The following is a 21,896-nucleotide window of genomic DNA, read 5'->3' as shown; positions in this document are numbered from 1 at the left end:
GCGTATACTCAGGTTTTCCGGGTCTCTATGTTTCTGGTTGGACAGGTTTCTCAATTTCTTTCTTAGATTTTTGCATTCTCCATCAAACCATTTGTCATTGTTGTTCATTTTCTTCAGTTTTTAATTTGAGATTTTTAGATTTGATAGGGAAGCTGAGGTCAAATATACTGTTAAGATTTTCTACTGCCAAGTTTACACCTTCACTATTACAGTGGAACGTTTTATCCAGGAAATTGTCTAAAAGGGATTGAATTTGTTGTTGCCTAATTGTTTTTTGGTAGGTTTCCACACTACATTCCTTCCATCTATATGATTTCTTAATGTTACTCAGTTCCTTTGACTTTGATGCCTCATGATTGATTATTGCTCTGTTCAAGTAGACTGTGATTTTGCTGTGGTCTGATAGGGGTGTCAGTTGGCTGACTGTGAAAGCTCTGAGAGTCTCTGGGTTGAGGTCAGTGATAAAGTAGTCTACAGTACTACTGCCAAGAGCTGAGCTATAGGTGTACCTACCATAGGAGTCCCCTTGAAGCCTACCATTGACTATGTACATACCCAGCATGTGACAGAGCTGCAGGAGTTGTGACCCTCTCTCTCCAATCCCAGAGCTCTCTCTCTCTCTCACTCCAATTCAAGAGCTCGCTCTCTCTCTCTCTCCAATCCCAGAGCGCTCTCTCTCTCTCTCTCTCTCCAATCCCAGAGTGCTCTCTTGCTCGCTCGCTCTCTCGCTCGCTCTCTCTCTCGCTCTCTCTCGCTCTCCTTCTCTTTCTCTCTCCAATCCCAGAGTTCTCTCTCTATCTCTCTCAATTCAATTCAAGGGGCTTTATTGACATGGGAAACATATGTTAACATTGCCAAAGCAAGTGAGGTAGATAATATACAAAAGTGAAATAAACAATACAAATGAACAGTAAACATTACACTCACAGAAGTTCCAAAAGAATAAAGACATTACAAATGTCATATTATGTATATATACAGTGTTGTAACGATGTACAATTGGTTAAAGTACAAAAGGGAAAATAAATAAGCATAAATATGGGTTGTATTTACAATGGTGTTTGTACTTCACTGGTTGACCTTTTCTTGTGGCAACAGGTCACAAATCTTGCTGCTGTGATGGCACACTGTGGTATTTCACCCAGTAGATATGAGAGTTTATCAAAATTGGGTTTGTTTTCTAATTCTTTGTGGATCTGTGTAATCTGAGGGAAATATGTGTCTCTAATATGGCCATACATTGGGCAGGAGGTTAGGAAGTGCAGCTCAGTTTCCACCTCATTTTGTGGGCAATGTGCATATAGCCTGTCTTCTCACTCACTCACTCACTCACTCACTCACTCACTCACTCACTCACTCACTCACTCACTCACTCACTCACTCACTCACTCACTCACTCACTCACTCACTTCTCCTGTCTCTTGGCCCAGTGGAGCCAGGCTCTCGTGGCTCCTGAACTCCACAGCCCAGCCCAGCCCAGGCATGCAGAGCCACAGCCAGGGGATAGGCTCATACTCAGAGAGGCTAATACATTCACTCCACTACATTGACTTAGGGCTGTAAGAACACTCCATTGACTTAGGGCTGTAAGAACACTCCATTGACTTAGGGCTGTAAGAACACTCCATTGACTTAGGGCTGTAAGAACACTCCATTGACTTGGGGCTGTAAGAACACTCCATTGACTTAGGGCTGTAAGAACACTCCATTGACTTAGGGCTGTAAGAACACTCCATTGACTTAGGGCTGTAAGAACACTCCATTGACTTAGGGCTGTAAGAACACTCCATTGACTTAGGGCTGTGAGAACACCACGGGTTGGAAGGTTTTTACTCAGTGACCCAAAATAAAAACGCTGTCTTTTCCTTTCCAAGAAGCATAAAGAAACCAGAGTGTGAATGTGTTGTGACCTGCTGCTTTGGGGACTGTAACCAGCTAAGCACTACTTATCATTTCAGAGGCATCTCGTTTAATAGAAGTCACAGAAAAGTAATTGACTCCAAGGGAGAGTTTCATCCTTCCATCCCACCTTTCCCCCCGCAGGACCAAGCAGAGTAAACAAACATGAAAAAGCAACAGCTTCACGTCGGGTCAATAGCATGAAAGAACTTTCAAAGAACCTCCCCCAACCCTCCCGGAATCCTCCCGGAATACACCACTGAGGGCCGCCTTTCATCACGACTCTGCACCCTGAACTTCCAATCCCACTGCTGATTTGTCGAAGGTCACCAGGGCTCTTTAAAACATCTCAACCAATGGCGTTGGCGTTTAGAGAGGACGTTGCCCTGTCAGAAGCTCCGATCTTGACTGGCTCTGAGGAGCTGAGGAGGTGTCTGGAGGAGTTGAAAGGATTTCTTAATTAGCTCTGAACATCCACTTAGTCAGTACCCCCTGTGTACCCTGACGAGTCTGTGCCCACCGCTAACAACATCAAAGGCCAATCGACTTTGGAAGTCAAATTTAGATCTGTAATTCGGTTTGCTGTTAAACCGTGATGGTGGGATGATAGTTAGTGGGCTGTCATGCAAACAGACTCTTTACTGTATTAGAAGAGCCTATTACGATGTACAGTACAACAATGTTCATTTGTGGAGGATATTTGACTGATCAAAGTTTCGCTCCGGTCACAAGACACATAATACAGTATACCCACTGTTACAGACACACAGAACAATAATCAATCAACAACAATCATCCAGCTTCCTTTATAGTGTTTAGTGACCTAAATAACAGTTACAGCAGCAATATCAATCACAGTTTTAACAAAGCCAAACATTACAGTCACCATCTCTAACTACTAATCACTCATGACAGTTTGTGGTCCAAATATGGTGTGCCAGGATCCAAAAAGCCATTCACACTCCAAACAGTCCTGTCAAAGCAAAATCCACCCCTCAATCAATCCTGGCAAGGCTGTTTACCCCCAACCAATCCTGGCAAGGCTAAGTTTACCCCAACCAATCCTGGCAAGGCTAAGTTTACCCCAACCAATCCTGGCAAGGCTAAGTCTAACCGTAATCAAACCTAGCAAGGTGAAGTCCATCCCTCAACTAATCCTGGCAGAGCTGAGTCCACCAGCTCGCTACACATCGGCCCTTACCCAGTAGCAGGGGTAGAGGGCTGCCAAGTGTTTCTTTCCGGCATGCCTTGCCAACACCCCACATCCCAGCTGGCTTGGTGAGGAGAGGGTCTGGCTAGCAGAGGAAGAGGACAGGAGGTGGCAGAGTGGCTCATATCCTCCTGAACCAAAAATAACCACAACGAAGCCTGCTGCTGATCTGGCCTCACTGGCGGACATGTTGGTGCCCAGATCCAGAACCATTATCCCTATTAGAGAATCTAGTGGTGCCACCAAGACGTGGGTGTTAGATTGTGGTGAATAAGGGCCCAGAATTTACCCCAGTCAGTTATGGCAAGGAAATACTCTGGGTCCTTGTAATACTCTACAATTATAGGGGGCAGTTTTTCCCTGGAAAGGTCACATGACAAACGTGGTCAGAGTATGTTTTTGTTAATATAAATGGGAGAAAAATGGTGGTCAGATGTACCTCCAAGCTGTACTCCTCCACGGTCCTCTTCAGCGGATCAACGATCTGCCAGCAGATGAGGATGCACAGGTCAATCAGCAGCATCCCACCCACAATGATCAGTAGCTTCTGGTCCTTGATAATCTGGAGGGAAGAAGAGAAGAGAGAGAATGATAGGGGAGAGAGGGTGAGAGAGGTGGCAGTAGGTACACTGTTAGAAAAAGGGACATGTACTTGGAAAGGGCTCTACCTGGAACCAAAAAGGGCTCTACCTGGAACCAAAAAGGGCTCTACCTGGAACCAAAAAGGGCTCTACCTGGAACCAAAAAGGGCTCTACCTGGAACCAAAAAGGGCTCTACCTGGAACCAAAAAGGGCTCTACCTGGAACCAAAAAGGGCTCTACCTGGAACCAAAAAGGGCTCTACCTGGAACCAAAAAGGGCTCTACCTGGAACCAAAAAGGGCTCTACCTGGAACCAAAAAGGGCTCTACCTGGAACCAAAAAGGGCTCTACCTGGAACCAAAAAGGGCTCTACCTGGAACCAAAAAGGGCTCTACCTGGAACCAAAAAGGTTGTCCTACATTGACACACGAAGGTAGCTCCTTTTTAAATGTAGGGAGGGTAGGGAGGGATGAGAGGTAGGATACAGTGAGCTGGTAAAAGAAACTAACCTGAGCGGGAGTCGCATAAATCAACAAAGACCCTCTTTTGTGTTGGTGAACTTTAGAGGATGAAAGGTGGGCCACCCCGCCCCCTCCCGTCTGATCTTTATTTTGAACAGCGTTTGACCCCGCCGCCATCCACATCAAAGCAAAGGTCAGGAGAACACAGACACGGACGCACTTGAGAGAAATCACTTCATATAAATGATGTGGTCTCTCTTTAACACTCTCTCTCTCTCTCTCTCTCTCTCTCGCTCCCTCTCTCTCCACCGCCACAGACAGAAGACGGTGGACTCAGAATGGAATGGGGGATTGGTTTAACACTCTCTCTCTCTCCACCGCCACAGACAGAAGACAGTGGACTCAGAATGGAATGGGGGATTGGTTTTGATGTGCCATCTTCTGATGGCTACTGGGATTGGACAAATAGGAGAGAGGAACGTTGTGTGTATTACAAAGAGACAGGGACTGGCGATGTATTCAAGGTGCCAGATGTTTCCAAATAGCTACAATAACTACAAGTTACTGTCTGACCGTAACCACAGAGCTATAATTAGATTGTATATGTATTACTGCAACAATGTTCTCAGTCTCTGAGCATCATAGAAAATGAAAGGACACAGGGCCAGAATAGATGATCTTTAATGTAAATGAAATTGAAAATTTAAATAATACTAATTCAAATAATCATTATATCACTCAGAATGTCGGAAGAATCATATCAGAAGATTGACCGTGGTCTAATGTCCCTTTGGCCAAGACAGATGTCAAATGAATAAATGATCACATTCTGCTATTCCCAATGGGACATAGTGTTGTTGTGTACTGGATACAAGGGACATGTACACCACCTACAGTATCTGAGTAAATCTGTATAGCTGTGCCCCATAATAAATAAATATGCTCTCTGCTCTCTGCTCTCCATTACCTCAGGTCTGCTAACATTAGAGCTGGCTACATCAGGTCTGCTAACATTAGAGCTGGCTACATCAGACCTGCTAACATTAGAGCTGGCTACATCAGGCCAGCTAACATTAGAGCTGGCTACATCAGACCTGCTAACATTAGAGCTGGCTACATCAGGCCAGCTAACATTAGAGCTGGCTACATCAGGTCTGCTAACATTAGAGCTGGCTACATCAGGTCTGCTAACATTAGAGCTGGCTACATCAGATCTGCTAACATTAGAACTGGCTACATCAGGTCAGCTAACATTCGAGCTGGCTACATCAGGCCTGCTAACATTAGAGCTGGCTACATCAGGCCAGCTAACATTAGAGCTGGCTACATCAGACCTGCTAACATTAGAGCTGGCTACATCAGACCTGCTAACATTAGACCTGGCTACATCAGGCCAGCTAACATTAGAGCTGGCTACATCAGGCCAGCTAACATTAGAGCTGGCTACATCAGACCTGCTAACATTAGAGCTGGCTACATCAGACCTGCTAACATTAGAGCTGGCTACATCAGACCTGCTAACATTAGAGCTGGCTACATCAGGTCTGCTAACATTAGAGCTGGCTACATCAGACCTGCAAACATTAGAGCTGGCTACATCAGACCTGCTAACATTAGAGCTGGCTACATCAGGCCTGCTAACATTAGAGCTGGCTACATCAGGTCTGCTAACATTAGAGCTGGCTACATCAGGTCTGCTAACATTAGAGCTGGCTACATCAGGCCTGCTAACATTAGAGCTGGCTACATCAGGTCTGCTAACATTAGAGCTGGCTACATCAGACCTGCTAACATTAGAGCTGGCTACATCAGGCCTGCTAACATTAGAGCTGGCTACATCAGGCCAGCTAACATTAGAGCTGGCTACATCAGGCCAGCTAACGTTAAAGCTGGCTACATCAGACCTGCTAACATTAGAGCTGGCTACATCAGGCCTGCTAACATTAGAGCTGGCTACATCAGGCCAGCTAACGTTAAAGCTGGCTACATCAGGTCTGCTAACATTAGAGCTGGCTACATCAGGCCAGCTAACGTTAAAGCTGGCTACATCAGGCCAGCTAACATTAGAGCTGGCTACATCAGGCCAGCTAACATTAGAGCTGGCTACATCAGGCCAGCTAACATTAGAGCTGGCTACATCAGGCCTGCTAACATTAGAGCTGGCTACATCAGGCCTGCTTTTTTTATTGCATTTTAAATGCTTCTGCCTACCCTGGTGGCAGTATTTCTATATTCTACTGCTGATTCATCATTAAAAGCATGGGGATGTGGACTGTGTGAACTGTAGAATAGACTGTGCACACTAGTTGTGATCAGGGAACAGAGCAGTATGCTTTCAAGGCCCTGATCCGTGGGTAATGGGATCGTCAGGGATGATCAAACGTTTGCATAGGGATGTGTATTTATTTCAGTATGAAATACACAGCTCATATCAGATCATGTACACACACGCGTGAGGTCACTGCTCTGTGTGAGCTTGTACATTATTATGTGGACACTATGTACACTATGTTTTGTCTTCTCTATGTGTGTACACATTAGTGTGTGTGTGTGTCTGTGTGTATGTCTGTGTGTGTGTGTGTCTGTGTGTGTGTGTGTGTCTGTGTGTGTGTGTGTGTGTGTGTCTGTGCGCAGTTTTCATTGTGTGTGTGCGATGGTGTGTGTCCGAAGCTGTATCTCACTATGTGCACGTCCAAGAATACTCTAAAGTAAATCTCAGAGACAGACTACCAGGCAGACACGGAGGGAGGCTGCAGAGCAGCCTGTTTGATTGACAGGCCCTGTGCTTACCCAACACTGAACCAGGCCTCTTTAAGGAGTGAAGGAGTGCTGGGCGAACCTTGCCAAGCGGAACACTTATTGAGCACACCCTGATTTACAGTCTTCTCTCTGAGGGAGCGGGGGAAGGAGGGACGGAGGAACTGATGAAGAGATGGGCAAACATCACTGGGGTTCCATGGCAAACCCCCAGCAACACTCTGATGACTGACAACAGCTATCACTTCACTCATCCAAAGCCCCTGCACTCAATCAGTGTGTGTGGGGAGGGAGGGAAAAGGAGGGGGAGGAGGGAGCTAGGTTAACTGCTGCCCGACAGACAGATCCTGGCCCTGCTCAACCACCAGGGAATAGGTCTTTAGATTTAAGGGCTGTCTAGCTCCACCTGGGGAGCACTCAGTTTAGTCTCTCTGCTCTGATGGACAAGGAGGAGGAGGAGGAGGAACAAGAAGAGGAGGAAGAGGAGGATAAACAAGAAGAGGAGGAGGAAGAGGAGGAGGAAGAGGAGGAGGAGGAACAAGAGGAAGAGGAGAAAGAAGAAGAAGAAGAGGAGGAACAAGAAGAGGAGGAAGAAGAGGAAGAAGAAGCGGAGGAGGAGGAAGAGAGGAGGAAAAACTGAGTCTGCATAATTGCCATAGCAACACATTTCACAGGAGCAAGAGCTGTTTCGTTGTTGTGTTTTGTTTTTCTTTGAATTATGAATAAAAAATGTATCTTTTTAGAAGTTAACACAAAAGATCATCCCTTTTTTTAGCACATTTGAAGATCTCAAAATGTGCTTGTGTTTCAGATGACCGCAGACTTAAAGGAGAGATGCAAACCAGCACTGACCCTGTCCCTGTCTCTTTCCATCTTTAAATATTTCTCGTTCTCTCTCTCTCTCTCTCTCTTTCTCTCTGCCTCCCACGCACTCTCTCTCTCCCACTCTCTCTGACAGCTCTCCCACACTCCCTCCTGCAGCCGTTGCCATCCGACAAATCTATCCAGGATGTGATGTGAGGTGGACTATAAATATCAAAAGGCCAGCAGAGATGCTGCCACAGAGGCCTGGCAAGCCTTTACATAATCACACCAGCTACAAAGTCATATTGTGTCAGATAGATATTGGTTTGCTGTTTTGTATTTCTATTGAAGAGAGGAACGGAAATATGTCAATCGAAAACAGGTCAGTGGGTAGAGTGTGTGTTACAGAAAAGCACACACACATACGGACGCAAGGATGCAAACACACAAGCATGCGCGCAAGCACACAAACACACAGGCCTTTAATCCTGTAAAAAACTGCAGGCTTAAACAACGAGATGATTCACCACTCTCCCTGATGATCAGCCAGTCTCACACAGCAGTAACATAAACCCCACACACATTCCATCAGGTTCACCACAGGGAGTATGTGTGTGCTTGTGTGCGTGTGCACTGAACATAGAACAAAAGGTGTGTGCGGTAAATTCTTTTGTGCTTGAGTCAAACTCTAGCTTGGATTTCTTTTTCAGCTTGACTTTTTCTAGAGAAAGATCGCAGCAGCATCATATACCCAGGGGGAGCTCCAGCTGTCCCTGAACTGTGTGTGTGTGTGTGTGTGTGTGTGTGTGGGTGTGGGTGTGGGTGTGGGTGTGTGTGTGTGTGTGTGGGTGTGTGTGTGGGTGTGGGTGTGGGTGTGTGTGTGTGTGTGTGTGTGTGTGTGTGTGTGTGTGTGTGTGTGTGTGTGTGTGTACAGTCTGAGCTGAGCAGAGTGTCTGTAATGCTTTTTGTGGCTGGATCGTTGCAGCTCCTCTGGGGCTTGGGGTGACTGAGTGGGGCTAACAACCTGCCTTGCTGCTGGGCCTCTCACTGGGAGAAAAACACCACTTCTTAGGTCTGCTACAGTAGTTACTCAGTTACATACATGTAGTTTGAGGAAATGTTTTGGTTGAAAAAGAGCATCACCAAGTGTAAAAGGTACTGGTTTAGATCTAGGTACAACTGTTAGAAGACGTGGTAGTGACCAGTAGGAAACAGATCATATAAAATGGCGTGGGAGGAGATGGCTGCTGCTTTACGGACTCCTAAACAATTGTGCTATTATGTGTGTTTTTTCACATTATTTGTAACTTATTTTGTACATAATGTTTCTGCCACCGTGTCTTATGACCGAAAATAGCTTTTTCATATCAGGGCAGCGATTACTCACCTCGTACTGGACGAAAATATATATTTTTTAATGAGTCGGACGCGAAGGATTTACTTCAGACACCCGACAAGGCCAACATCCCCGTAATTCACATGAGAACGAGACAGAGATATCGGGGACGTAGGTCGGGGTGCCTTGTAAGGATCTGACGGCGAATGGGTAATCTGCCTCTACCACCAGTCCTATTAGACAACGTACAATCATTGGATAACAAAATAGACGAGCTACAATCACAAATATCATACCAACGGGACATTTAAAAACTGTAATATCTTATATTTCACTGAGTTGTGCATGGATAAAATACAGCTGCCAGGTTTTACGCTGCATCGGCAAGATAGAACAGCTGCCTCCGGTAAGACAAGGGGTGGCGGTCTGTGTAACATTTGTAAACAACAGCTGGTGCACAAAATCTAATATTAAGGAAGTCTTGAGGTTTTGCTCGCCTGAGGGATAGTATCTCATGATGAGCTGTAGACCACACTATCTACCAAGAGAGTTTTCATTTATATTTTTCGTAGCTGTCTATTTACCATCACAAACCGATGCTGGCACTAAGACCGCACTCAGTGAGCTATATAAGGCCATAAGCAAACAGGAAAACTAAACATGTTTGCATCACTGCCTGGTACGGCAACTGCTCGGCCCCGTTGGCCGCAAGGCACTATCGAGGGTAGTGCGTACGGCCCAGTACATCACTGGGGCCAAGCGTCCTGCCATCCAGGACCAACAGTGAGGAAAAAGGTATTTGATCCCCTGCTGATTTTGTACGTTTGCCCACTGACAAAGAAATGATCAGTCTATAATTTTAATGGTAGGTTTATTTGAACAGTGAGAGACAGAATAACAACAAAAAAATCCTGAAAAAACGCATGTCAAAAATGTTATAAAATTATTTACATTTTAATGAGGGAAATAAGTATTTGACCCCTCTGCAAAACATGACTTAGTACTTGGTGACAAAACCCTTGTTGGCAATCACAGAGGTCAGACGTTTCTTGTAGTTGGCCACCAGGTTTGCACACATCTCAGGAGGGATTTTGTCCCACTCCTCTTTGCAGATCTTCTCCAAGTCATTAAGGTTTCAAGGCTGACGTTTGGCAACTCGAATCTTCAGCTCCCTCCACAGATTTTCTATGGGATTAAGGTCTGGAGACTGGCTAGGCCACTCCAGGACCTTAATGTGCTTCTTCTTGAGCCACTTCTTTGTTGCCTTGGCGGTGTGTTTTGGGTCATTGTCATGCTGGAATACCCATCCACGACCCATTTTCAATGCCCTGGCTGAGGGAAGGAGGTTCTCCCCCAAGATTTGACGGTACATGGCCCCGTCCATTGTCCCTTTGATGCGGTGAAGTTGTCCTGTCCCCTTAGCAGAAAAACACCCCCAAAGCATAATGTTTCCACCTCCATGTTTGACGGTGGGGATGGTGTTCTTGGGGTCATAGGCAGCATTCCTCCTCCTCCAAACACGGCGAGTTGAGTTGATGCCAAAGAGCTCCATTTTGGTCTCATCTGACCACAACACTTTCACCCAGTTGTCCTCTGAATCATTCAGATGTTCATTGGCAAACTTCAGACGGGCATGTATATGTGCTTTCTTGAGCAGGGGGACCTTGCGGGCGCTGCAGGATTTCAGTCCTTCACGGCTGTAACGGCTGTCTTCATAAATGGACCAAGGCGCAGCAGGTATGTGAATACTCATCTTTAATTACAAATAAGGAGTAAAGCATCCACTTAACAATACAATAAAGGTGACAACAGCTACAGTTCTGCAGGCTAGAAACGCAGTGCAAAAACAACCACCCACAACCCCAAAGAAAAACACACACACCTATATAGGACTTCCAATCAAAGGCAGGTGTGTTGAGTTGCCTTTGATTGGAAGTCCTATATAGGTGTGTGTGTTTTTCTTTGGGGTTGTGGGTGGTTGTTTTGCACTGCGTTTTTTAGCCTGCAAACTGTTGCTGCTGTTGTGTTTATTGTTTCCTGTGGATGCTTTACTCCTTTTGTTGGGTAATTAAAAATGAGTATTCACATACCTGTTGCGCCTTGGTTCATTTCAGAAGACAGCCGTTACAGAACCACCCACCAAAGGACCAAGCAGCAGAAGAGGAGGAAGCCACGGGAGAAGAAAATGGAGGAATGGACCTGGCAAGACGAGAGACAATTCTGGGAGGACAAGTTAAGGGAGCTAAGGGAACCCGAGAGGCAGCCCCAAGATTTTTTTGGGGGGGGCACACGGGTAGTTTGGCCAGGCCAGGGAAGAGCCGTAAGCCAGCTACCCGTGACTACAGGGAGGTGCGTATGAGGTGGAGGGTGCCATGTTACGCTGAGGTACGCACCATCTCGCCGATACGGACGCACAGCCCAGTCCGCCCGGTACCAGCCCCACGCATCAGGAGTCTGGTGCGTCAGCCCAGCCTCGCCAGTTGTGAGTCACCAGAGCTGCCCGCCAGTCAACAGTCACCAGAGCTGCCCGCCAGTCAACAGTCATCAGAGCTGCCCGCCAGTCAACAGTCACCAGAGCTGCCCGCCAGTCAACAGTCGCCAGAGCTGCCCGCCAGTCAACAGTTGCCAGAGCTGCCCGCCAGTCAACAGTTGCCAGAGCTGCCCGCCAGTCAACAGTCGCCAGAGCTGCCCGCCAGTCAACAGTCGCCAGAGCTGCCCGCCAGTCAACAGTCACCAGAGCCGCCCGCCAGTCAGGAGCCGCCAGAGCCGCCCGCTAGTCAGAAGCTGCCAGAGTGGCCCGACTGCCCGGTTCTGCCAGAGTGGCCCGACTGCCCGGTTCTGCCAGAGTGGCCCGACTGCCCGGTTCTGCCAGAGTGGCCCGACTGTCAGGTTCTGCCAGAGTGGCCCGACTGTCAGGTTCTGCCAGAGTGGCCAGACTGCCCGGTTCTGCCAGAGGTGCCCGCCTGCTCGGATCTGCCAGGGTGCCCTGCCTGTCCTCCGGCCCAGCCCGAGTGGCCCTCCTGTCCTCCGGCCCAGCCCGAGTGGCCCTCCTGCCCTCCGGCCCAGCCCGAGTGGCCCTCCTGCCCTCCGGCCCAGCCCGAGTGGCCCTCCTGCCCTCCGGCCCAGCCCGAGTGGCCCATCTGCCCGGCGCAGCTAGCAGCGCCACCGAAGTGGGCTACGCCAACGGTGGAGCAAGGTCCACGCCCTGCACCTGAGCCACCTCCAGGATAGGTGGGTTGGGGAGGGAGGGTGTAGCACAGTGCCGTCGGTGATGGCAGCCACCCTCCCTTCCCTCCCTTATTGTTTTAGGGTTATTGTTTATAGGTTTTGTGTTGTTTTTTTTTGTTGGTAGGTGCATTCCGGGGTCTGCACCTTGAGGGTGGGGTACTGTAACGTCCTGACCAGCAGATGGAGCTATTGTTTTAGTGTTGGGGTCAGGACGTGGCAGTTTTTGTGTATGTGAATGTTTGATTGTTAATTTGGGACTTCCAATTGAAGGCAGGTGTGTTGAGTTGCCTTTGATTGGAAGTCCTATATAGGTGTGTGTGTTTTTCTTTGGGGTTGTGGGTGGTTGTTTTGCACTGCGTTTTTTAGCCTGCAAACTGTTGCTGCTGTTGTGTTTATTGTTTGCTGTGGATGCTTTACTCCTTTTGTTGGGTAATTAAAAATGAGTATTCACATTCCTGCTGCGCCTTGGTTCATTTCAGAAGACAGCCGTTACAACGGCGTAGTATGTTACCAATTGTTTTCTTGGTGACTATGGTCCCAGCTGCCTTGAGATCATTGACAAGATCCTCCCGTGTAGTTCTGGGCTGATTCCTCACCGTTCTCATGATCATTGCAACTCCACGAGGTGAGATCTTGCATGGAGCCCCAGGCCGAGGGAGATTGAAAAGTTATTTTGTGTTTCTTCCATTTGCGAATAATCGCACCAACTGTTGTCACCTTCTCACTAAGCTGCTTGGTGATGGTCTTGTAGTCCATTCCAGCCTTGTGTAGGTCTACAATCTTGTCCCTGACATCCTTGGAGAGCTCTTTGGTCTTGGCCATGGTGGAGAGTTTGGAATCTGATTGATTGATTGCTTCTGTGGACAGGTGTCTTTTATACAGGTAACAAACTGAGATTAGGAGCACTCCCTTTAAGAGTGTGCTCCAAATCTCAGCTCGTTACCTGTATAAAAGACACCTGGGAGCCAGAAATCTTTCTGATTGAGAGGGGGTCAAATACTTATTTCCCTCATTAAAATGCAAATCAATATATAACATTTTTAACATGCGTTTTTCTGGATTTTTTTGTTGTTATTCTGTCTCTCACAGTTCAAATAAACCTACCATTAAAATTATAGACTGATCATTTCTTTGTCAGTGGGCAAACGTACAAAATCAGCAGGGGATCAAATACTTTTTTCCCTCATTGTATATACCTTAGCAACATTGTCACAGGCAGCAACCTGGAAGCTCCCCTTGTGATTGCTACTTGATAACCAGATTGTGATAGGGCTGCATACTTGCTCCGAGGTGAGGGGTAAAGTGTTTTGTTTTGCAAACCCTGAAAATGTGGTCAGCAACAATATCACATAACAGTCCCTCACCTTTTCTCTTCTACACCTTCTTCTCCCTCCATTCATTTTTTATCTGACATAATGCATGTGTAGTGACACAGGAATCAGTGGACTAAGAAGCTGCTAGCTGCTGTTAACCAGTGAGGATTTCTCTATCAGAGTCCATAATGGCCAATTATGGTTCTAGGCTCCTGCGTTCTGCTTGAGTGCAGCCAGCCTCAGCAGACCAGACCGTGTGACTACCACAATATACTGCTGCTTGTTCACAGCAACAGAAAACGCTCTCTTCCTTCAACTAACTGGTTTACACAAAAAACAAAATGACCTTGGCTAGTCTGATGTTGATAGTCTCTTCTAAAGAAGGGGAGTTAGCATGTTAATCCGGCATGTGCGCTCCATTGCTCATAAAGCAGGTCCCAGACCTGTGGCTGTAATCTCTTCCTTGTGGTGACACTATTGCTTTGTCCCATATGGCACCCTATTCCCTACATAGTGCACTACTTTTAGACAGAGCCTTATGTTAGTGCAGTATATAGGGGACAGGGTGCCATTTGGGACAAAACCTGTACGCATGTTGGCTACTAGCATCTTTCCACAACCTGAACACTGTCAGCTACTGTATTAGCAGAGTGACCAACGAGGCAGGATCGGTGTCAAATCTATTCAGCCGATTCAGGAAGTGAATAGAAATGCAATACTTAAAATGTAAACGTTCACCTTGAAATTGATTTGACTGAATGGAAATGGAAGGGACCCCATTCACCTCATTCATAAGACAAGGCAATTGTCAATGCTGGTGCATAATGATGACGAAATGGTGATAATAGTAATAATAATAATAATAATAATAATAATTAATCATCATCATCATTCCACATAATACAATTTTAGTAAAAACAGACGCCACCACTTCCTGCTGTTGGCCATCATTTTGGCCATGAGACCACACAGGTAGTGATTTTATTTTCTTCACTACTCTCATATTTTTGGCTTGTTTATTAGATAAGGTACAGATAGAGAGGAGAGACAGGAAGAGTAGCAATGGGTTGGATTGGAATCCATGCTGCAGCAGTGTTCCATGGGCAGCAGCTCACTACGTTTCCTCACCTTTTTCTTCATCTTGACGTTCTTGAAGATAGCATGGACTCTCCAGGTCTTGGCAAACATGGCACCAAACGCTGTCGTGTAGCCCACAATGAGGATCCATGTTCGCACCTGCAAGACGAGGACAGAAACAGTCAGAAGCTGTCAAAGAGCTGGACTAAAACAAAGATCTAGACTGACAAGATGTTAGCATTTATTTTTTCTTAGCCGACAAATTCACTAAAAGTGCACTAAAAATAGTCAGAATCCTTTCATAATTCCATGAAAGTGAATGTGCAAACTTCAGAGGAAGTCGTATACAAGCATCATGGCTGTCAAACTTATGAATATGTGTTATTAAAAAGAGAGACCTAGCAGCATCTTCCAACTTGAAATCCAAGGATATTAAAACAAACCAAATACTATGGTGTCTTCTGTAGGCTATATCTGGATTTAGAATGAGTTGTAACTAAATAAGAGCAACAAAGCTATATCCTGTAATAACTCCCACAGTATCTAATTTAACAAGCCGGAAAAACACTACTTTAACACCCACTGCACTAAATGCTGTTTGTGTTTGTTTGTCTGTCTGTTGAAAGGCATTCTTGGCAGGGAGTCACAATAGAACAGACCAAGGCAGGAGATTCAGCAGCAACCTTATTCTCCCCCCAGTGTTGCATGAGGAAAATAGGAGCCCTGCTGAAAGAGACCATTCTAGGGGCCCCTTGACAAATGACTAGGTCTGGTCTGTGTGGGGGATGAAAAAGATATATGACTGTAAATCAAATCAAAGTTTATTAGTCGCATACACCGATTTGAAGTTGCTATTGCTGGTGCAGCGTAATACCTATGTTTTTAGCTCCAACAGTGCAGTAATACCTAGCAATACAAAACAATCCACAAAAAATCAAACAAATAAAAGAAAGAAATTAAGAAATGTCGGAACGACTTCAATTAACAACACAAATAGCACTGGAACAGTAATCCAAATCCAATCTGTATATACACCGGATGAATTTACACAATATATACTAAGAATGATATGTACAGCAGTAGATATATTAGAGTGGGAGAATGATATGTACAGCAGTAGATATATTATAGTGGGAGAATGATATGTACAGCAGTAGATATATTATAGTGGGAGAATGATATGTACAGCAGTAGATATATTATAGTGGGAGAATGATATGTACAGCAGTAGATATATTATAGTGGGAGAATGATATGTACAGCAGTAGATATATTATAGTGGGAGAATGATATGTACAGCAGTAGATATATTATAGTGGGAGAATGATATGTACAGCAGTAGATATATTAGAGTGGGAGAATGATATGTACAGCAGTAGATATATTAAACTGGGAGAATGATATGTACAGCAGTAGATATATTATAGTGGGATAATGATATGTACAGCAGTAGATATATTAAACTGGGAGAATGATATGAACAGCAGTAGATATATTAAAATGGGAGAATGATATGCACAGCAGTAGATATATTATAGTGGGAGAATGATATGTACAGCAGTATATATACTATAGTGGCATAATGATATGTACAGCAGTAGATATATTAAACTGGGCAAATGATATGTACAGCAGTAGATATATTAAACTGGGAGAATGATATGTACAGCAGTAGATATATTATAGTGGGAGAATGATATGCACAGCAGTAGATATATTATAGTGGGAGAATGATATGTACAGCAGTAGATATATTATAGTGGGAGAATGATATGTACAGCAGTAGATATATTATAGTGGGAGAATGATATGTACAGCAGTAGATATATTATAGTGGGAGAACGATATGTACAGCAGTAGATATATTATAGTGGGAGAATGATATGTGCAGCAGTACATATATTAGGGTGGGAGAATGATATGTGCAGCAGTAGATATATTACTAATATATAAACTCACCTTTCTACTGACTCTGAAAAACACCAAAAGAAAGATGCTCAGGGTCCCTGCGCATCTGAGTGAATGTGCCTTAGGCATGCTGCAAGGAGACATGAGGATTGCAGATGTGGCCAGGGAAATAAATTGCAATATCCGTACTGTGAGATGCCTAAGACAGCGCTACAGGGAGACAGGACGGACAGCTGATTGTCTTCGCAGTGGCAGACCACGTGTAACAACACCCGCACAGGATCAGTACATCCGAACATCACACCTGCAGGACAGGTACAGGATGGCAACAACAACTGCCCGAGTTACACCAGGAACACACAATCCCTCCATCAGTGTTCAGACTGTCCGCAAAAGGCTGAGAGAGGCTGGCCTGAGGGCTTGTAGGCCTGTTGTAAGGCAGGTTCTCACCAGACATCACCGGCGTTGCCTATGGGCACAAACCCACCGTCGCAGGACCAGACAGGACTGGCAAAAAGTGCTCTTCACTGACGAGTCGCGGTTATGTCTCACCAGGGGTGATGGTCGGATTCGCGCTTATCGTCGAAGGAATGAGCGTTACAGTGAGGCCTGTACTCTGGAGCGGGATCGATTTGGAGGTGGAGGGTCAGCATCATCGGACTGAGCTTGTTGTCATTGCAGGCAATCTCAACGCTGTGCGTTACAGGGAAGACATCCTCCTCTCTCATGTGGTACCCTTCCTGCAGGCTCATCCTGACATGACCCTCCAGCATGACAATGCCACCAGCCATACTGCTCGTTTTGTGCGTGATTTCCTGCAAGACAGGAATGTCAGTGTTTTGCCATGGCCAGCGAAGAGCCCGGATCTCAATCCCAATGAGCATGTCTGGGACCTGTTGGATCGGAGGGTGAGGGCTAGGGCCATTCCCCCCAGAACTGCCCGGGAACTTGCAGGTGCCTTGGTGGAAGAGTGGTGTAACATCTCACAGCAAGAACTGGAAAATCTGGTGCAGTCCATGAGGAGGAGATGCACTGCAGTACATAATGCAGCTGGTGGCCACACCAGATACTGACTGTTACTTTTGATTTTGACCCCCCCTTTGTTCAGAGACACAGTATTCCATTTCTGTTAGTCACATGTCTGTGGAACTTGTTCAGTTTATGTCTCAGTTGTTGAATCTTGTTCAAACAAATATTTACACATGTTAAGTTTGCTGAAAATAAACGCAGTTGACAGTGAGAGGACGTTTCTTTTTTTGCTGAGTTTATATAAACTAAAATGCAATGTACAGTAGTAGCAATATTACAATGAGTTATGTTGAGAATACAGTATATAAATACACAGTAGAAACCCCATAGCAAAATGGTAGATTACTGTCTGATGGCTTTGAGATAGAAGCTGTTTTTCAGTCTCTCGGTCCAAGCTTGGATGCACCTGTACTGTCTCCGCCTTCTAGATGATAGCGGGGTGAACAGGCCATGGCTCGGGTGGCTGAGGTCCTTGATGATCTTCTTGGCCTTCCTGTGACATATGGTGCTGTAGATGTCCTGGACGGCAGGCAGTGTGCACCAAGTGATGCGTTGGGCGGACTGTGCAATTGCCATACCAGGTGGTGATACAGCACGACAAAATGCTCTCAATGGTACATCTGTAAAAGTTCATGAGTGTCTTAGGGGCCAAGCCAAATTTCTTCAGCCTCCTGAGGTTGAAGAGGTGCTGCTGCCTTTCTTCACCACAGTGTCTGTGTGAAGGGACCATTTCAGGTCGTCAGTGATGTGCAGGCAGTGGAACCTTTGACCCTCTGCTCTGCGGCCCCATCAATGTGGACAGGGCATGCTCTCTCTGCTGTCTCCTGTAGTCCACAATCAGCTCCTTCGTTTAGTTGACGTTGAGGTTATTTTCCTGGCTCCACTCTGCCTAGGCACTCACCTCCTCCCTGTAGGCTGTCTCGTCGTTGTTGGTAATTAGGCCTACCACTGTTGTGTCATCACTGTTGTGTAGCCAGCGCTCCTGTGGGCTACGACCACTCTCTTTCTCCTTCCCATTGAGGAGCAATGGCGCACTAAATAAAACACTGCCCTTGCTTGTTTTTAAGAGTTTAAACTGGAATATACTTTTTTTAAATCAAAAGGTAGCCTATTTGGTGTTCCTGTGTGTGTGGGTGTTTATGTGGGGCGAGGGAGGGGGAAGAGGGCAAAAAAGACAGCAAGAGAGGGATAGAGAAAGAGATAACAAAAAAACAATTACAGCAGCCATACAAAGAAAACAGTGCATATTGATTGGTTGGATCACATACTTTTCCTCAGCACTTCCTCTCTGATGTGACAGCCTCCATTTTGGATTGTTTTGGCTGAGGTGAGCCGGGCAGGCAAGCAGGCACTCGATGGCAGTTGATACGTGTTGCGCCACCCGCCTAGCTAACATTATTTATCTCTGTGGGTCCTGGTCAAAAGCAGTGCACTATATAGGGAATAGGGGCCATTTGGGACGCAAACCAGTTATCGCTGTAATCAAACCTGTTTAATTAAACCAGAGGCTAAGATAGTCACGTTCAAACGCTTGCTGTCGGAGCAGGAGTTTAATGTGCTCCATGTTAGGAAAGACCCAGGGACTGATCCAATCAACTCCCATTATATGAAGTCCCATCCCCTTCCTCCCGAGTGACACAGCGGTCTAAGGCACTGCATCTCAGTACTAGAGGCGTTACTACAGACACCCTGGTTTGAATCAATAGGGCGGCGCACAATTGGCCCAGCGTCGTCCGGGTTTGGCCGGTGTAGGCCATCATTGTAAATAAGAATTTGTTCTTAACTGACTTGCCTAGTTAAATAAAGGTTAAAATGTAATTCTGAAGGGAGGGAGAGAATGTTAGCTAGTGTGCTAGCCTAGCATTAGCCTGGATCTTATACCTTTTGAAGGGATGAAGAAAAGACTAGTGTGCTAGCCTAGCTTTAACCTGGATCTCACACCTTTTGGAAGTAGGAAAAGAATGATAGCTAATAGCTGGCGTTAGTCTGGGACGCACACCTTTTGAAGGGGATCAAGAGAGAATGCAAGCTTGCGTTAGAGTGGATCGCACACCTTTCGATGGGGGAGAAGACAGAAGAGAATGATATAGTATTAGCCTAGTGTTAGCCTGGGATCTTACACGTCATTAGCACAGCATATATGGGGTTCTAGCTGTACAGGTTATATACTCACAGTACACAAGGCCTCAAACTCTTTGTCGGACACCAAGGCACCGTCCAGGCCGAAGAGGAAGATGGAGGAGTAGGAGAGCATTCCACCCAGGATGATAAGGTTGTTCATGTAGGGACTGGACATCTTGATCAGTCTGTAGGGAGAGGAGAGGAGAGGAGCATGTACAGCAAGGTGTGGAATTGTGAGAGGAACACAGAGCTCCAAAATTGAAAAACTCAGAAGGACCATTTTAACATTGAAACATGTTTTTATATAACAGTGCATGTACAATGCAGTAACAGCAGCAGAGAGACTTGGGGGAACAGAGTTCCAAATGTGTTTTTGTCTTGGTGAATTCCCACTTCCCGAAGTGTGCGTGGTCTGGACCCCGACTTTGAATACCACTGGAGTAGGGTGAAGTTGAGCCTAGACACTGATCTTGGGTCAGTTTTAGATTTGGGATTTTTAATGGTTAAAGACATGCTCCGGCACTTTGGCGACTTGTAAGTATTTTTTTAAACTCCTGCTTTGGGCCTGATGTGTCAATGTGTCGTTCATACATGCATAATCTATGAGTAGAATTACTGTCTTACCTCAATGAGCCACAAAATCCCTAGTTTGAAAGCGACTGTTTTTCTGGAAGCTGTGCTGCGCTATTTTCCCTATATTTCCCCCCACGTGGGCCAACCCCCTAGCAATTTGAATTCTAGCCAATGAGCTTCAGCCCCTCGCCAATTGAGTGACAGCTAGCAAGATGCACACACAGCAGAGCGAGAGACTGAGCAATGACGTGGTGCACATACAGTATCTGCACAATTTTTGGAGACCACTTTTTGCTAGTGAGTGCTATTTTCAGAACTACTGGCTAAAAAGTATACAAAAGTACTGGTGAATCGATTTAACATTAGGATTGGGGGAGGGGAATCTAATCCTAGATTTGTACCGAGAAGAAACTTCCCCCCTGAGCTTTACTAGTCTAGATAGCACTAGTCCACCAAACTCCAAGTTTTCCTGACTCCATAGTCTGGAAAGGCTCCTTGATGTTGTCAGCACAATGCTTTGATAACGAAGTGGGCTGTACTTTGATTGGTTCTCCTCTGTGTCTTTGTCACTCAAACACCAACATAGACAACCACACACAGCCTCCGAACGCCGCCCACTTCCAAAACAACTGTTGGATTTTCAAATCCAAACAACGTTTCAGAAAGGTCTCAGAAAACAATGTTTGAGAGAACCAATCAAAGCTCAAATCATTTCTGCGCGAATACTGCATTTACAATGGACTCCTGTCCAGACCAGTGTGTCACAGCTCTCCCTTGCGGTGTACCACGTGAGTGGTGTCAGCTAGGCTACAGCTCTCCCTTGCGGTGTACCACGTGAGTGGTGTCAGCTAGGCTACAGCTCTCCCTTGCGGTGTACCACGTGAGTGGTGTCAGCTAGGCTACAGCTCTACCCACTCCTCCCCCCATTCCCTCCCTCTTCCACTGACCTGTGGTTGCGGTTCTTGATGTTGAAGAAGAGGAAGGCCCCTGCCATGAGCATGCCCAGGATGGTGATAACAGACAGGATGCTGTAGAGGGGTACGTTGATGTTGCGACGCTGCAGACGCACAAATGTACGGTCCTTAGGAGGCTCCACCCCTGAAATGAACAGGAGGAACTCAGTTTGCCATATAAAAACAAGTATAATAATGACTTCTACAGGGGAAGGATAGACAACCAAAAAGAGCCCTCATCAGTATTTAACATTGAAAAACAACTCCACAAGAAAAAAAAAAAGAAAGATAAGTTGAACGAAGACGAGGACATTCACAGACCCACTGGCAAAAACTGGTTGAATCAACGTTGTTTCCACGTCATTTCAGCAACATTCAAAATAATATGATGACGTTGGATTGATGTGGAAAACTGATTGGATTTGCAAAAATGTATCAACGTAAGAGAATTTCATATTTTTTCCACCCAACTTTTAACCTAAATCCAATAACATAGTGGATTTTTTGGGTGAATTCATGTTAGTTGACAACTCAATCAAATGTAAATCAAACCTAGACGTGGAACTGATGTCTGTGCCCAGTGGGGATGTTCTTAACCTGAGAAATGTACAATAACCCACATAGAATTCTTTAGATTTTAAGTGTG

At 45.8% G+C, this 21,896-nt stretch overlaps 1 protein-coding gene across 1 annotated transcript in view; it reads right to left on the bottom strand.

Annotated features, from left to right (window-relative positions):
- LOC115174040 (gamma-aminobutyric acid type B receptor subunit 2) overlaps positions 1-21,896 on the bottom strand; it is a 413,659-nt gene that overhangs the window by 86,593 nt on the left and 305,170 nt on the right. Inside the window, exons 10-13 of the mRNA XM_029732652.1 lie at positions 21,245-21,395; positions 19,777-19,909; positions 14,718-14,825; positions 3,549-3,671 (exon numbers count right to left, since the gene is read on the bottom strand). Of these exons, the coding sequence (XP_029588512.1) occupies positions 3,549-3,671; positions 14,718-14,825; positions 19,777-19,909; positions 21,245-21,395 (515 nt within the window). The remainder of the gene's footprint in view (positions 1-3,548; positions 3,672-14,717; positions 14,826-19,776; positions 19,910-21,244; positions 21,396-21,896) is intronic.

The sequence above is a fragment of the Salmo trutta genome, chromosome 34 (genome assembly GCF_901001165.1).
Source record: "Salmo trutta chromosome 34, fSalTru1.1, whole genome shotgun sequence".
Lineage (NCBI taxonomy): Eukaryota > Metazoa > Chordata > Actinopteri > Salmoniformes > Salmonidae > Salmo > Salmo trutta.
The sequence above is the reverse complement of the archived record's forward strand: the minus strand, read 5'-3'. Positions and strand labels throughout refer to the sequence as shown.